Source organism: Crocodylus siamensis, chromosome 8, assembly GCF_052110815.1.
Source record: "Crocodylus siamensis isolate JL-2025a chromosome 8, ASM5211081v1, whole genome shotgun sequence".
NCBI classification, from domain to species: Eukaryota; Metazoa; Chordata; order Crocodylia; family Crocodylidae; genus Crocodylus; species Crocodylus siamensis.
In genome coordinates, this window is record NC_143402.1 from 63,010,344 (window position 1) to 63,028,916 (window position 18,573).

The 18,573-nt window shown below is 40.8% G+C and overlaps 1 protein-coding gene across 1 annotated transcript in view; it reads right to left on the reverse strand.

The window, feature by feature from the left end:
- Nucleotides 1-18,573, reverse strand: part of TBCD (tubulin folding cofactor D) — a 220,676-nt gene that overhangs the window by 105,349 nt on the left and 96,754 nt on the right. Inside the window, exons 14-15 of the mRNA XM_090061103.1 lie at nucleotides 14,750-14,906; nucleotides 3,391-3,448 (exon numbers count right to left, since the gene is read on the reverse strand). Of these exons, the coding sequence (XP_089917229.1) occupies nucleotides 3,391-3,448; nucleotides 14,750-14,906 (215 nt within the window). The remainder of the gene's footprint in view (nucleotides 1-3,390; nucleotides 3,449-14,749; nucleotides 14,907-18,573) is intronic.

Sequence of the window (18,573 nt, forward strand, 5' to 3'; positions counted from 1 at the left end):
TTGTTCGCTCATATCTGACATCAAGCCAACCTGGGGCTTAAAAAGAGAAAAACAGACAGATACACATGTACAAATAAAGTAACCAGACTGATGAGCACTCATCAGATAACTCTTTTTTTGAGGGAGAGGATAGTTCCTAATGGTCTGTTAGGAACTGGTAGGACTGTTGTTTGACATAGTCATTTTAAACACATACTCTCCATTATCTGCTGTTCCACTTACCTTTCAGTTCCCATCTGACCCATTTCCAACAACTAACATGGGTTTCTTTATTATCTTCTCTTCCTGCCTTCTTATTTCCCAAATGTCCCATTCCTCTGCTAAGGGCTTGGGGGGGAGGGGGGAATAAGTTGCCAAGTTGACATCAGGAGCTTTAAAATTCCAAATGTCTAATACCAGTGGGGGAGAATTTCCAGGCTAATGCAGGAAACATCTTTGCCTCCCAAAGTTCAAAACAACTCTGGATGCATCCACCTCCACAGTGGTGAGGATGAATAAAAATATAAAAAACAGCATTCTAAGCAAGAGAGATCTGTAACATCCCACAGAAAGTTCCATGTGACTTCTCCTCAACTCACCAAGATGGGGACTGACCACAGACTAACAACATGCTTCTCACTGAATGTCTGAATGACCTTAACATGACTTCAAATAATTTCACTAAAGCACAAGAATATGAAAAGCAGTTGGCCAGCCGTTCTAGACAATTCCTTAGTTTGACCTAATGGGCTGATGTTAAAACAAACTGACATAGGGTTGAGCTTTTGTCCTCATCAAAACACATATTTATAAAGATATCTTTGTGACAGGTAACTTACCACCCTGTGCCCAGCTCTCAAAAGATTAACCCTGTACTACCTAATGCACCCTCTGCCCTTATGACTGTACTTACCATCTGCCTTTTACAGCAACTCTATGGGTAAAAACAGATACTGCCAAATAAAATGGAGCAGCTGATCTGCTTTATTGGGCAATGTATTCCCCTTACCCAGGGATTCCCCCACATCCCTTGCTGCTCTGTTCCTCCTTGCTGGGACCTAAATCAACCCATGGCACATGAAGAAGCACAGGGCACTGTGTGTCCCAGTACAGAGGTGCATGACAGCATGGGACCCAGGGAATCCCCAGCACCCTGTACCTCCATGCTGGAACCTACATCAGATCCTGCAGTAACCCATGCTTCATGCAGATGTACAAGTCAGCACATGACCCATCACAGAGGCATGGGGTGCTGGGAATTCCCCAGGTCCCACACTGCACTGTACCTCCACACTAAGATCCACATCAAGCCATACCTCCATATGAAGCGAAGCCCAGCAGAGGCACCAGCATGGAGGCACAGGACCACACAGGTCCCCACATGGAGGCACTCAGGATTCCCTGATTCCTGTGCCTCCGAGCTGTGACATGCAGAGGCTTTCCCTGCTTGCTGAGACATATCCCTGGAGATCTTAGGGCAGGTCTCTGAAAGTGGGGGCCCCTAACTTTTCCTGATTACAGAGAGGTGCCCTGAGATTCCCTGGGGTGCATCTCTGTAAGTGGGGAAACTTGAACAGGTGCTCCTGGGGCTTGAGGGGCCCAATTTTGTCCATGAATTCACAGGGTATGCAGGATCATACTAAATTTGTTTCTGTGTAGTTTTGATTTCCAATTTTTTTTATCTGTGCTTTGCATAAAGAGGTTCTCTACTGCACACAACTGCAATACCACTGGATTGAGCTTGCCAGCCTGCCCCCAGCTCCACGTGTGCCAGCTGGATTCACATATCAGACCATGTCATCTGCCACACAGGGCTTTGGAAATGTGGCAGTGTTAATTGCTCCACTCCCCCAACAAAAAATTTCCAGACTTTTGGGAAGCCCCATGGACTGGGTCACATGGCTCCACAGGCCAGATCTGGCCCATGGGTCAGGGATTCAGCACCCAACCCTGGTCTAATATATTGCACTCTATGTGGGAATACATGCTCTGACTGCAGAAGATTAAACTAGGGCAGCTAATATAGCTGCCATTCACATGTTCCGAGATGACTTGGGCAGAAAGCCTATTATAATAGCATTTTATTTTCCACATTCACTGCTTTTTAGCTTTCAATTTAAGGTTACAATTTGATTGTAACCTATAACACCATAAACAGTTCAGGAGGCAGTTGTACAAGCAACTGATTAAATGGTTCAGGAGCCAGTTGTACAAGCAACTGATTCGCTTCCCTAGCGAAAATAATGCAACTTAAACAAGCGGCTTAAGCATTTACACACAGGGGAGCCAAAAGAGAGAAGAACGCTGTCAAGGCTTCTTCTGTGAGAAGTTCTGCTTCGCTGTGAAATTCATTTACCCACATTATTAAGCTCCTGGTTAAACTGCAAAGTACACCTTTGGTTTTTTGTGCATTTGGACAGAAGATTATTCACATATTGGAGACAATTGGATTCACTGATAAGCACTGTTGTATCTTTTGTGTTATATACATAGACAGCCAGTTAAGTATGCCATTTTTTTTAACTTCTACCTGAGCTACTTTTTCTTTGTTTGCTTGGTTGAGGGTTTAAAAAACATGAGACTTCTTTCTTAGAGCAAAACTTTAAGGAAACATGAACAACCAAACTGAATTACACACACATTACTACATACTAAATTACATTCCTAACAAGTTCCTCCTCTCAAATATTACAACTTCCCCTTTACATGATTCCTTCTCCTTACATTAACTATGCTTCCTACCTATCTTCTTGCCAACATTATAGTGTCCAGAGACGTTTTATAAAATGAATTTTTGTATTGATGGCTCTGCTTTCTAATCCCATCTAGATGTGTGTATGGACGACATTCCTTGCCTTCTTGTAACATTTTCAGTTTCCATGAACACATCTGAAGATTTTTATTTTTGTACTAATTTACTGCAGTTAGAACTTGACGGTTGACATGCAGGGGGAAAAAAAGCATGGTGGCATTATAAAGATTCAGTAGCATGTTTTATAGAGCCTTCCATGTATTATAGAGTCAAAGAATAAAATGGGTCCGAGAAACATAGAAGGTAGGGCACATTTACATCTTACAGACTAACTAAATCAGAAAAGTATACAACAAGCTCTCATAACCAGCAGCTTACTTCATCAGATACTGTGAAGGGACACCTAGGACATATTACATTGCAGAGTGGAGGAGTGATAACAATAAGACAAATTTTAACTCTGGATTCATAATATAGTCTACAAGTATGTGTCTGTATTATTTTTAATATGTACTCAAGCCACATTATAATGATATTAAAATACTTTTTTACTCATAACATATACTTTTTGTTTAAATAATCCATCCCTATCCAATTAACTTGCATTGAAAGTAAACTGTAATTTTAATAAAGGAATAAATGAAACACTGTCAACTTACTGAGGCAGCTCTTCTGCAGTTAACATCACGATCAAACACTGCAGCTATTACCAAAGCACTGAGAAAGGAAAACACAGTGTATAAGTAATGAATGCATAAAGATTAATAATGTACAAGCAAAGCATCATAGTATTAAGCTTATATTAAATATTCAAGATTCCCTGGAAAAGGATGCTTAAATTATCTTAATAAAAATCAGAGTTGTAACTTGACATTTCCTTGTATTCAGTTAGGTATTTCCTTGGGCTGAAAACAGTTTTCCCTCAGTTGTTTGTGGAAATGCAAGAGCTGTGACTGAGAACACCTAATGTCACTTTATACTGATCTGGGAAGACATACTACACTGTGACTACCCACCAGTACTGATACATTATTAAACATTTTTCAAATGTTTTCAGTTTTTTGTAGCATAAAATCATCCATACAAAATAAACAGCGTGCTATTGCCTTTCCAGATTTTCTCTGTATATCTGGTCGATTCACAGTATAAAATCATCTCAATTTACATACTGACAATAAGACAACTTGAGTATTAGAAGATGTATACTAGGCCAACTAGCAATTTTAGGGGATGCACTTTCTACAGTATTATGAGGTTTCATATGCACAGGCCTGAAGTGTCTTATAATCCTCAGATGAAATGGAGTTATACACAGCTATATTTTAATGAGCTCTTTGGGGAGTGGCAATATGGAACAATCCAAAGACCTTTACCAATAGCTTAACTGCTGCATCTCTAGTAAGAGTGCAAAAACTAATTTACCACAGCTAAAATTATGCCAGGGATGGCCAACCTGTGACACCTACCACAAATGGCAGACATGGCCACTTTGTTGGCACATGGTAGATCCGGCAGGGAGCAGGAACAACAGCACAGATAAGGTGAGGAAGAAAATAGAGCAGACAGGGAGGAAAGAGCACAGTAACGCATCAGGAAGGAAAGAGCAGAACAAGGGATCAGGCAGAAGTGGGTCAGAGTGGATCTTGGGAAGGAGCTTTCCTTTGTGGCACACCAACCAAAAAGATTGGTCCCACCTTATGCAGAGGTAGTTATAATATTTCATAGTTCAAAGATAATCAAGTCTCCTCTCACACTGGCTAACCGATAGTAGGATAAACATTTACCACTGCAAAATGAAAACTCAGAAGCTGGTATACCCTGGCCGTTCTGATTAATGATCATAGGCACCAGTCAGTCTGTCTATCTGAATCCATGGGGTGCTTAATTATGTTGCAACAAGAGTTATAACACCATTAACACTATGTCATTGTTTGCCGATTTCCAAACTTTTCAGTATTTTAATGTACAACCATCAATTACAGAAATATGTTTTTATTTTAAATGTGCTTTATACTACAGATGGTTTAGACATGTTAAAATACAACAAACTTAGGATTTCCAGATATTTTAAGAAAATAAAAGTTTTAAACAAATAAAAACAAAATTTTGTCTTTTAATAATGTCTCTAATTCAAATATCAAACAAGTCAGATATTTTCAGAAGACATCTCTACTGAGAGACTGTGAAGGACAAGACTGCACCCTAAAACAAAATAGTCCTGAGCAACTGATGACTCCTCTACATTTTTTCAGTAAAGCTTTGGCACAGGGCTATGCAGGAAGGTTTGAGTCAGTGAGATTATAACCATAAACATATTTTATAAAATACACTTCTTAAAATACTGTTTAGTAGTTATCACAAATATTCTAATATAATAAAGTGATTGGTCTGTCTGCCTGTATGTCCATAACACTTTTGGGCAACTGTGCATGTGCCGCCCAGAGGGCTGGCGGCAACTGCCTGTGGGGGCTCCACCTCCTCGGGCAGGGAAGGAGGTGCCACCACCTCAGGCAGGGAGGCGGGAGCCACTGCTCCACAGGAGGTGGCCAAGGCAGGGACAGGGCGGCAGGCAGGGGGCAGGGAGGAGCTGCTGCAGCCACCTCCTCAGGGAAAGGGAAGCTCTGTTGCTCTGCGGGAAGAGGCGGAGGCGGAAGCAGGTGGGAAGGAGGGAGGAGTCGCTGCCACCACTACTGCCACCGCTACTTCCTCAGGCAAAGGGAAGCTCCGCTGCTCCACAAAAGGAGGCAAAGGTGGGTGGGCTGGGGGAGGAAACTGCCACCACCTCCTCAGGCAGAGAGAAGCCCCCCTGCTCTGCAGAAGGAGGTAGAGGTGGGCAGGTGGGGGAAGAGACCCACTGCCATTGTTGCCACCTCAAGCGGAGGGAAGCCCCAGTGCTCCATGGGAGGAGGCAGAGGCGGCTGGGGGGGAGGGAGCCACCACAGCGTCAGGCAGAGAGAAACCCCACTGCTCCGCGGGAGGAAGCAAGGGCAGGCGGGTGGAGGAGAGGGAGCTGCCACCACTGCCGCCTCAGGCAGAGGGAAGACCCACTGCTCTGTAGAAGGAGGTGAAAATGGAGGTGGGAGGGAGGGAGGAGCTGCCGATGTGGCTTCCTCAGGCGGAGGGAAGCCCCACTGCTCCATGGGAGGAGGTGGAAGCAGGAGGCAGGGAGGGACCCACTGCTGCTTCCTCAGTCCGAGGGAAGCCCCACTGCTCTGCAGGAGGAAGTAGAGGTGGACAGGCAGGCAGGGGGGAGGATGCCACTGTGTTGTAGGCTAGAGGAGGACATGGCAGCAGTGGAGGGACTGTTTACAAGGCTGGCCCCAAAGGGTGGGGTGGGGAGGCATTTAAACACTCCCTTAAACTCTCCATCATTCATGACGGGCAATTGGCTAGTTTAAAATAAAACTACAAACTAATGCAAAAATATGCATCTTACAAAGCCCATGATTAAGAATTAACTACAAAGCAATCTGCCAAAAAGGGAGGAGTATTTACTATGAAACTAGCCTATTTATGCATGTGTATGTATTTGTACGTGTATATATATATATATGTGGGAGGAGGGGGTCATGATTTTGCACCATTCAATGCCCTTTACCAGTAATAAAGACTGTTGTTTAAATCTGCCATATAACAAGAGAAGTGTAGAATATACCCTAGAAGATCTAGTCCACAGCTACGGTAACCTCCAGTATTCAATTAACTCATCTGAGAAATAATAACCTTTTTCCAGAAAACTATTTAAGCAAAAAATTATTCCTTACAAACTCAGAAACTCATCTTTACATTACTTATTGCCTCTAGGCAAAACAGGAAATATATACTGGCTGAAAAGTAAATCCAAAATAGCTACTGTTCCAGCAGAAGGATATTAATTTCACTAATAATGGGGTAACCATATGGGACTCTGGGAAATCCAAGACACTGCCTCCCCGCCACCCCCAGATCAGGGGCACTACTGCAAGCAGAGCAGCACGGTGCGTCACACAGGCAGGCAGCAGCAGTGGATGCCCACTCTCCTGCCTGGTGCACCATGTCACTCTGCTTGCTCATGAGACTGCCCTGCACCCCTGCAATTCTGGAACTCTTGTTTTAAATTTTCACCACCTGGCCAGGACCAGCCTTCAAAATCAAAAAAGCAAAAGACACAAAATTAAGGGCAAAAATAGATAGCATGTTCAATATTTTTTCAAAATGGATATAAAATGTGTTGCACAAAGATAACTAAGAATATGTATTAAATATTTTCATATTATCATTTTTTCATGTAAGTTCAGTAGATGCCACAGGCATACTGTGTGGGCTTGAAACAGAATGAATTGATGTGCATAATAATGAGAGCAAAATTAAATGATTATATGATACTCTCTAGTAAGAGTTTGAAATATAAAAACTTTGAAATCCCCCTGACACAAAGGCCTCTTATTTTTCATCGATGTATTTTGGATTCTCTCTCTCTCACACACACACACACACACTTTTTTCTTTTTTTAAAGAACCAATGACCGGTGAAAACCCTTCTAGACAAGAACTGCATCTACACAAATGTAAAGAAAATATAAAGAAAAATGTGCTGAGAAGTAAGAGAAGCATATTTCTGCTTCAGGTTTCCAGAAGTTTAATATGAACAAGGGCAAGTTCAAAGCCTTATTTAAAATCATGAAATATTTTGAAAAACAAAAACTCAGAAATTAAAACCTACTGACTTTACAGTAGCACAGTTCTGTTGAGTGTCTGGCTTCTTAGCAAGTAAAAATATATGGAATTCATGATCACTTTTAACTGTTGTGCTCACAGTTTCAGCTTTTTCCATATAACAGTTGTATGCTACTCCTTTAAAGCCCATCAAACTGGGTTACTAAATTGTTCAAATAGAATTCATTTTAATTGAGTGCACACACAGTGTACTACTACCATAACATGCAGATTAGCAAGGAGAGCAATGTGTCTAAGATGAAACATGTTTAAGGCATCTACACCCGTCTGCTTTCATTGTGGGAGTTTATGTGATACTCCACCAGAATTTCCTAACATAAAGCAATCGTTCATGTCAAACAAAGTGGGATTTTTTTTTGTAAGCCAGGTAACGAAACATGTCTCGACTTGTTTGAAACTTTCCACACTTGACTTCTAATAGGTACAGCAAAGAATGACTTGCACCTTTGAGTCTCCAAGACACTTTTGTAGTTCCTTGAAGTATATTTAGCCTTTTGAGCAGGCCAGGCAGGAAAACAAATGACAGAAAAGTTATTTTAAGCACAGGCTGGCTCCCTCATATCATAAATTTAATTGCTTCCAGTGCAGTTTAGAAGGAGGCACATTCCATACCACCACACTATTGGGGTAGACCCTCCTCAGCCTATTCTGATCTCATTTCCCTTTCCTCCTGACCAGGTTAAAAGGGGTGAGGTTATACAGCCCATCAAAGCAGAGGAGATTTCAGGTCTCCCCCTTCTTATAAACACATAACCCACCAGCAAAATCCCAATCTCATTTGCCTCTGGGACCACTCCTTATAGCTTTTACCTGCACAAGACACTATTAATCCTATTTCAAGGAATCCAACTTTTCTTTCTGAAGCTATGGGGAGGGGGCGGGAAATCACTTAAACCTCTTGTCAATGTGTCCCAACAAGAAAAAACTGGTTTTGATTTTAAGAAGGGAATTGGCCAGACTAACAGCATCACAGAAGATACGATTCTCTTGCTACAACTAAGGGGAAGGAAGGTATTACAGCTAACAGAAGCAGAAGGGCTTTTGAAAAGCCTCAGTAAGGTTAAATACGAGGGGTAGAAGGGAGCACACTCAGGTGTGTCAATGAGCAAGCCCAATCCCCTCTGCTCCAGCCAATAAGCAGTGCCTGAAAAAGGGACAACTCCAATTCTTTAACACATCCTTTCACAATCCCTCAATCTGTTCCCCAGATCAACTATGTTATTAAAACTTACTAATTCCATTCAAAGTCTTCTATCATTCAAAAGATATTGTGACAATACTATTTTAGCTTAACTTCATGTACTATTAGGGAGAAATAAATGTCTTAGAACCTACAACATTATTTCAATTCCAAGCAGACGGGGCATCAAGCTGGAATTTGATTCAACTGAATTCAGAAAGCATCTTTAAAAGACATTTTTCAATATTAGAGATTTGTAACAATTCTTCAGTGAAAAAAATCTAAATTTAAATCAGTATCAGCTACATTACATGAAAGCTACATAGATTTTAGTAAATAAATCTCTTGGTAAAAAAACTAGTAGGAATGCAAATAAAAAGACTGAATACATTGTCAGTAATTTTAAAAGGAAAATAGGGCACACCCTTTAAACTCATGAATCACATATAGCACAAAGCTTTACACTAGAGAAAAGCAAGACAAGCACTTGTGTACAACTCCCTTCTTAAGAAAGCATACAACAAATAGATTTTTTTGTACACAGAAGTTATTCTCAATGTTTCATCATGGCACAAGATGTAGCTCAGAGCAATACTTCAAATTTCCTTATTCTGCAGGACAATCTTGCCCTGGGGCAAGCTACATCAGTTTATCCAACAGCCACACCTTCCTTTTTTTCTCTCACCACAAACAACGCACCACCGCAGGGAAGGCAGAGTTGCCTGTACTCCCACACTGTGTGCACTACTTGTGTCATATAGCACAATGCTAAAGTGAGTGAAAATAGCTTGCACTTAGATCTCACCAGAATGAAAACGAATGCCAAGAAAAATTAATTTACTGACAGGTTGTGTCCTTTTCTTCAAGAAAATTAAGATTTATAACTAAGTAATAGTTTCGCATAGTTAAATACGTGCAGTGGGCGAGAACTGAAGAATTAAAATTACACAGTTTATACAAATAGTAGAAGTACTTTTTTTGCACTGCAGTTTTAAACAAACTGACAAAACAACTCTACTTCTGAGTGCATTGATTCTTAGCAGAAAATGCATTTACTTGATTTATTTTCCTAGGGAAACAAGAAAAGAATTATCCTTACAAAATTCATAGTTATTACACTATATATAATTTCTACTTTCTTATCCACAAGACATAGTCAGTAGTTTTATTTATTTTTTAATCAAGCATTATAAACAAAGGGTAACACCCTTTTAGACAGTCTTACTTAGCACAAAATTTTTGATGCATAAAAATATTTTAGAAGGTAGGCAATCCTAAAAATCCAGGGGTTTACTTAATTTTTTATGATCATTTTACCAAGCATTTACTTTTTGTACTTCATGTGGGCTTGTAATTTGGACAGGAGAGGGAAGGCTTTTGAAACTAGTTAAACTGGACTTAAAAAAAACACACAACTACAATGACACCTGTGTTGGTTCAGATCCCAAATTAAAGGCAGAAAGGAAAATATAGCCAAGATAAATATTCAGGAAAGTGTGTTAGAATTCTGAGGCAAAGATTTTTTAACAGAACTTTCCATTTGCCTGAAACTTCTGTTTGTCAAGAAGAATAGTATTGAGTTGGAATTCCAGATCTACTGATGCTTTCACATGCTTGCCATATCAATATTCTCTACAACTACCCATCTTAGAAGCAACACACGATGAACAAGAAGTCATAAATCAAAGATTTCTTTAAAGTAAAACAATACAATAAGATTAATATATTTTTGTCTTTAAAAAGTCTTGACACTGGTAAAAAATGGCATATTTACTCCTCTGTTCCTCCAAAAATAGATTCAGGATGGGAATAACAAAGTATGTTTCCCCTCCAAAGTCTAATTAATAGAGAGTAAACTTTTGTAAAAAGTTCTCTCATCAGTAGGTAAGATTTTTATCAGTTCTATCAACATTCTCTAATGGAAATGCTTGTTAAAAAAATTGGTAATATTTTCCCAACCAGCAAAAGAATTTCACTTTATAACCACTGTATCACAACCTAAATTGGAAGTAGGGCAAGAATGAGGTTCAGTTACCATGCTGCTTTACTCTGCTGAAACTCCAGACAAGAACATTAATTTGTGCCAAAAGTGATTCAGAGATGAAAAGAATCATCGCTTAATTACATACCTGCTCAACAGCTTGTAGTTACTACCATACTTGCACTGAACTTGCTCTGCAACCACCACCACCTTGTCTTTCAAGCCTGATTCATATTATTCAATAACTTCTTACATGTCATAATACTGCTCTCAAACATAACAGCATCTGAGCACCTCCAGCCAGCCAAAAAGACAGTGTTAAGAATGACAAAGGATGATGCTTCCCAATTTTATCAACATGGAAGACGGTTTCAGCAGCATATAATTGCATGCATTTGTAAAGATTCAACATTTTTAAATATTAAGTTATACAATATATTGTTTTCCTGTAACAATTGTATTAGCTTGTTTTCTTATAGAGAAAAAGACTGTTTCCCCACTGTAATCAAATTAGAATGAATATCAAGTGCTTTGTTCTAAGATGCTGAGTTTTGCACCTTCAACACAGCAATAATTTGCATGTGGCTAAAAGTATGATACTCTTCTTTAAATAAAATAGTGACACACCTTGGGCTAGATTAAAAAATAAGTGTGTAGTCATTGGCTTGCTGATACACTCAGTGAAACCATGTGTCATAATGTATTTGAATATGTTCTGCTACCTAATGCCCTCAGAGGGAACTTCACTGCAAAGCGCTCAAACTATCTATACTCAGAAAAATGAAGCGGCCAATGCAACTATAAGAAACTTTTAATATAAATTTATTACAGGACAAATACAGGCTGAAGTATCATTCTGCTATGCTAGTATATTCTACTTACATGCAAATAGATATAGCCTATCACTGATCAAACCACACCAGACCTAAGGAATTTCTACAGCATCTCCCTATTCAGCTGAGAATGTAGCAATACTGTGATTCGATGTTAACACTAGAGGACTGAAGGTCAAAAGGCTGGGCAAATAGAATTTGCTTGGCCTCATGTCAATGAATAACACACGTAGCATCTTTCAAACAGCTTTGTGATATCAAAGGAAAAGCATAAACAGATGATCTCTGAATGGAGAGTCTGCATCCTACATATAGAGCCAGATTACCATGGTAAAGTAAAGGAGAGAATGAGCAAATTGTGTGTCACATGAAGCATTACAGATACAAGAACAATATAAGAAAGGAGAATTGACAGCTCAGAAGTTATGGCATTAGAGTTCTTAGCACTGGTAAGGCCTCACCTGGTATAGTATGTCCAGTTTTGGGTGACACATTTAAAGAAGAACATGGGCATTTTGGAAAGAGCACAGCACAGAGCAACAAAAATGCTTAGGCGCCTGGAAGGCAAGACTTGAGGAAAGTCTGAAACAACTACGATTATTTAGCCAGGAAAAAGACAACTGACAGGGAATTTGCTAAAAGTCTTCAAATACATGAAGGGTGATAACAGAGAGAATGGAGATGGGCTTTTCTCCATGATCAGAGCCAACAGAACTAAAAGCAATGGCCTCAAGCTGCAGCAGGGGAAAATTTAGGTTGGAAGTTAGGAGGGACTTTCTGACTATGAAAGGGTTTCAAGCTTTGGAACAAGCTACCTAGAAAGAGTGTGGAATCTCCATCCTTTGAAGTTTTCAAGAGCAGGTAGGAGAGACTGGCTGGGATGGTTTAGTCAGGGATGATCCTGCCTTGAGCAGGGAGCCGAACTAAATGACCTTGTGAGGTCCTTTCCAGCCCTATTTTCCTATGATCCTACAATTATTATTCCTCCAGTTTCATTAAAGCAAGAGCAAAACAGTTTTAGATAGAAGTATAACTTCAGACATTTCATCAATTTTTGTAAAAATAAACCAGAATGAATCTCATAACCAATCAAAGAGTCACTACCATAAAGATACTGATGAAGTTTGTAACAGGTTTAATTATAAAGGATGGAAAATAGGAATTTTTTACCTAGATCACTCTAAGAAAATAATCCTGGTTGTTAGGCAGTGCTTAGTGACATGCCCCCAATATCAGTAAAAGCAGAACCCCCCCCCCGCTGAGTCACTACAACCAAGCATGCATCTGGAAAGTGAAAGAGAACCAGCAGCTTCTTCCTTAGATTCATGGAGTGGTGCACTTATGGAGGAAGCAGCAGGAGGAGGGTCTATTTCCCAAATCTAGAACAGCTTATCAGTTCCACTTTTCTTGCACTGAACTCCAAAAGACTTCATAGCTGCTTGGAGTCATGTTTTTCCAGAACTGAAAACAGAACGGCCAGAGAAAGAGAGTACAGAAGGCTCCTAATCAAGCATTACTAGGAACCAATTCCTCCACAGTGTTTCCTTATGGATTTCTTTGAATTTATTCTTTATTTTTAAAGTGACAGGTAAACAAATGAAAATGGAAGCATTACACATAATAAGTAATTATTTGGTCCCTGTTTTGAAAAGGCATTAACTGTACCCTTTGAAAAAACCTGTAAGGAAATATATATTTTAATGATGATCATAAACCTAGGAGATTTTGTTTAAAACGTTTTCTTTTTCCAGGGCTAAAGTTATATTACACTATTTTTATACCTCAATTGAGACTCTGGGTACAATTTCTAGTACCATAAAAACTTCACTATAGAACCTTATTTCAAAAATTTTAATTTTAATTAAAACCCCCCTAAAAATCTGTTCTTCACAGTGTAGAGATAAGAATCGTTAAACTTTTCACAACTTGGGTAGCTTCATTCATATCACCCAAGTTAAATGAGCATTTTTAAGGGAGATTATATAGTCCCTTGTGAGAGGGGAGGCAAAAGCCCCCCCCAACATGGCCACAGACCCCTCCCAACAAGCCCCGATACTTACCACAGGGAAGGAGACAAGCGGCAGCTGCAGGGAAATGTCCATGCAGGCTCAGCAGTTCAGAGCTGCCTGAGCCTACGAATCAGCGAGCTCTGGGGGTGGGGCCATGGAGGAACGCGGGCTACCCAAAGAGCAGCAGGAAGAGAAATCAGCGGGAGAGAGGGATGCCAGCTGAGGGACGCAGGTGGCAGAGCCAGGTGGCCCCAAGCGCAGGGAAGGAAGCCTGGCTGACAGAGCAAGGGATCCGGGCTCTGGGATCACTAGAGAGCTGCAGCAGGGAGAAGTGGTTCTCCATTACCAGCCCGAACCAAGCCACAACCACAACAGGGAACTCAGGTACTGCAGCAGGGAGGGACAACAAGCTATGGCTTAGCCCCACGGGCAACCTGGTGAAGAGGGAGGAACAGGCGGCAGCTGCATCAAAGCCCTACGGAGAAGTGGCAAGCACCACCAGATGGTAGGACCAGGAGTGATTAGCTCCTAGTCAGAGGGATCCTGGGAGTCAGAATCCTGGGTGCCTGTTGGCAGACATCGAACACCTTTTTCAGTTAAGAATTAGCCTAAGTTTCTGTTATCCCAGGCCGGGACAGGTTTAGTTTACCCAAAAGCTGATCCAGAGACCAGGGATCAACTCGAGAAAAACTGACGGTTGGAAAGGCCTGACCCAGGTCAAGGCAGGTAATGTGGATGAGAACAGATCAGTCCAAGGATGACTGCAGGGAGTATCTTCCCAGGCCATGGATGTGGTAAGGGTGGGGTAAAGGGGAGGTTTGGATCCCCATGAAGAAATACCAGGGTCAAGTCCCCTTTTGGGACCACCGACAGTGAACTGCCTCCCCATCAATCAACATAAAAGGCGTGGCAGGCAAGTAGGGGCAGTGCCCAAAACCATCTAGGTGGCCCCAGGGTGCAGTCTTACCCTGACGTTGCTAGGGAACAAGGTGCTGACCAGAAGAGGACCGAAGCCTTACAACACCTACCAGCAACATCCCTTTACAGGATATCTTATTCTCGAGCAAAATGATTCAGAAAATATTTCTGAAAAGGTTGCCTAAAAGGTTTTGGCTGTGTAGTATCAGAACATTACAATATTAGACTCTCTCTAATAGCACTTTTCTATTTACTACATTACCTAAAGAAAAAATTCACTGCAAATTTACTGTGCCGGGCAGCCATGTGAAGCAGTGTCATGTATTTGAGAGCACTGCTACCTGGCACAGAAAGTAAAGTATTTTCCCCATAGAAACTTACCTTGAAATTTGATTAATAAATGGTTTCAGTTCTAAGGGATCATAGGCACGAGCAAAGGCCCAGGAAACATAGCATGCTGCATCTCTCACGTTGGAACCCACACTGCAAGCTCCCCTCTTCTCATCATATGTCAATGCCTTTAAAATCACAGGAATAACTGTGAAATAAGAAATACACAAAAGAATTAGGACTATTATAGCTAAGGAAAATACAAAGCTATTCAATGTTAAGTTTTAAATGAAAATCTATATGAAAAGGTGCATATTTGCTTATGCTCAGTAAAAATTAACAAAATGCTGCTCTTAGTAGATATGAGCTATTATTTAAAAGCTAATTTAACAAACAGGGATTTGATTTAACACATTTGCTTCTTGTCTCATAGCCTATGTTTCTTTTCTTAGCCCTCTATAGCTGTACTTCAGTGATCTCACACCCGAAGAAAAGTACATAGAAGGCAACACCCCAGATTAGCAAAGATTTAAAAATAATGTACATATATACTAATGTGTCCTCATAAGGAATATCTTGCACTGTCCCAACCATCCTCCTAGAAAGAGCCTGTTGAAAAAATGAAAAAAATACAGTAGGAAGCTGTTACAAGAACAAAAGTACTTGAAATTTTTTCGGCTTCTTACATTGCTGACAGAGAAATACTTGATAAAAAATATTTATACATTTGGGAGTCTTATCCTCTTTCCAAAAAAAAAAAAAAAGGACACAAAAATTGCTAGTCTTAAAAAGTAAAATGCTCCTATAATGGCAAAAGCTTTCAAAATATAGCTCCTTTTGAAATTTCAAAAAACAATGTGCATATTTTTAACAGTTCATGCAAACTATAATTCAAAAATAGGTGCTACAAGAGGTAACATGGATTTTTAGTTGAGGCATATAAAACAGGAGGCATTCTCCATTTTGAGATATGCTGTCAGTCTTACCTGAAACCATCCATCACCGCCCATGCACTGTAGTAAAAGTCACCCAAGGTTAAAATAGTACATGCCTGAAAATTTTGCCTTGGGACACCTTACATGGGACAATCCTCATACTACTGAGGTTACATTTTTTGATCGGCTGGTTTTGAGGTATGTCACAAATCAAAGACATTTCAGCTTAATATTACCAATGCTTCAGTGATGTAACTGACTTCTTGTAGCATTTCAGCACTGGATAGGATACTCAATCAAGCTATCGAACCCTTAAGAGTGAACACAAGAAACAATGGAAAACTTTGTCCACTTTTAGGAAGCATCATTTGTGCTGGGAGCAGAGGGGCTGGGCAGAATCAGTGGTGCGTGTGGTAACCAAAAGCAGCTACAGGACAACCAGGGCTATATCTGCAAAGCCCTCACACACCTTCTGACACTGATGGCCACGTAAACTGGGGCCCAACTTCAGCAGTAGGCCAGACCCTCATATTCACCCCTGCAACTTCCAGTAGGCTACCGGGATAGAGCTGCTCTGCAGGCCAGATCTGGCCCAGAAACTGTACATTTGACATCCATGCTCTAAAGCTACAGAATTACTAAAACTGATGGCAAGCAGCCTTACAAGGAGGACATTATACAGATAAATTCTACATTGTACTTTTCTCTTTTCTCTTCCTACCACTAGACTTGCTTAGGTTTGGATTTAATTATCTGTTTTCCAACAAAATACTGATTCAGCTAGATTCTAAAGGCGCTATTTATTTTTACTATAAAAATGTGGAACTGGGGCAGTTGTCTCTTGCTGGCATTTCAGTTCAAGTCGCCCCGTTCTTAAAATTGCTTCTAAGAAATATCGACCGTGAGGCAGTCAATTAAGTCTTGTGGGAACCACTCATGAGGATTCTGACGATCAAATAAGTTACCAATGCCAACTTGTAAAATGATCCATGATTCTTTAGCTCTAATAGCATAGTATCTTTTCACTCAAGCAGCATATAAGAAGGACACAGAAGTATCTGGTGATTAAATGGCAGAGGGATCTAGCAGCATGTATTTTATGCTTTATTCTAACATTTATAGAAGCTATATGGATGTACTTATATTGTTTACAGAATGGGGTGGTCATTCACAAAGCTAACAAGTTTTGTCTTGCTTTCAATTCTGGCAGAGATATTCAGGACACTGGCAGCTAACAATTAGGAAGCTGTCTTTCTAGCTTCTAAATTAGCTTCACTAGAAAAAAAAGAGGTAGACACAACACAGTATTTAATTAACTTTCTGAACTTCAGTGATGGGAATTTTGGTTTTTTGGTTGTTGTTTATTAACTGACAAACGACTACAAGTTTTAAGTCATGGAGTGGTAGATTCCCTTAAGATCCTTTTCCCTCTACTGTTTAAGAAGGGCAGGGAACAGTTACAAGTAGCAGCTCAAGAGCTCAGTGCTTCTGTTACAGACTGTGGGAATGAGTAAAATTCTTGGAAATTTGATCCAAAATAGCCTGATTTTGGTGACTCTGAAGATAACTTTTACAGGGGTTTTAGGACAAGAAATTGCTTAAGAACAATTCTGAGGCAAGTATAGATTATAGGGATGCTGAATCAATTATTCTTGTAAGCAGTACAAAACTACTGGTGATTTCTTCATATTTATTTGTAGCTCTAAATAATTATCAAAGGCAGTCACAGATAAGTAAGTGCCCGTTTGATCCGTTTTTATATCTCTAAGGGGCCCTCTACACGTGCAGATAAAGACACAATGAGATCTAATTCATGATTCATACAATCATACCTCCCTGCCATGCCACATATGCATGGCAGGAGGTGTGATTGTGGGATTACATATTAGCTCCCGTCACATCTTACTGCTGGTGCAGGGGGAGCCTGGGATCACCAGCTCCCACAGGTGCAAGCCCCATAGCTGACAGGGCTTAGCAGGCTTGCTTGGGGGGCAGAATTCTTTGCATTCGCCCTGCTGCAAGCCCCAAAGACAATGTGGGCTGTGGGGCCCACAGAGGAGCCAGCACCAGGAAAACTGCCCCCACTGCGAGCATTATCAGCTGACAGGCTCGCAGTGGAGCTTATAGCGGAAAGAATGCTGCCCCTGCTGTGAGCCTCCTGAGATGTGGGGCTTGCAGTGGCAGCAGCGGGGAGAATGTGGCCCCTGCTGTGAGCCTCAGGAGGTGCAGAGTTGTAAGCAGGAGCAGCAGTGAGAATGCTGCCACCACTGCGAGCCTTGTGAGATGCAGGGCTTGCAGTAGTAGTGGAGTTCCCCCATGCTGGCCCCGCTGCAATGCTCAGAGAGGGGGTGGCAGGGAGAACACTGCCCCCACTGGGAACCTCATCAGGTGTGGGGCTTGCAGCAGCAGCAGCATTCCCCAGACAGGACAGCCTTTAAGTAAAAATCTAAGTTTCAGGGCTTGAGATCCCCACCACAAGGAAATTTGGAAGTGATTATGCATCTTTTCTAAAATGTACTGCTTCTGCATTATGTATAGGAGACAAATCACAACGCTTGGACAGTTCACAGGCCCTAACTCCCCCGTTCTCCAGGACGAGGGAGGCTTCCGAGTTCCTCTGAACGAAACCTTTCACACAGTTCCAGTAACACACTGACAAACATTGTCAAATATATAATTTTCCCTGGCGGGCTTACTTTTGGCAACTGCAGTAGTATATTTTAAATGCACTCTTCCCTAGATGTCATGTAACTCAATAAACTAATATTGCCTGAAGAAAAAACAGCCTCCCGGGGAAACAGAACTAAATCTAATTCTCAAACCTCTCTGTCATATTAGATTTACAGATAGCTCTTTTTCTGAAATAAAAACATGGGTCTGGAGATCTTTACACGGATCAAGCAAAGTATTTGGTTGTTTAATTATCTTTGCATTTACTTG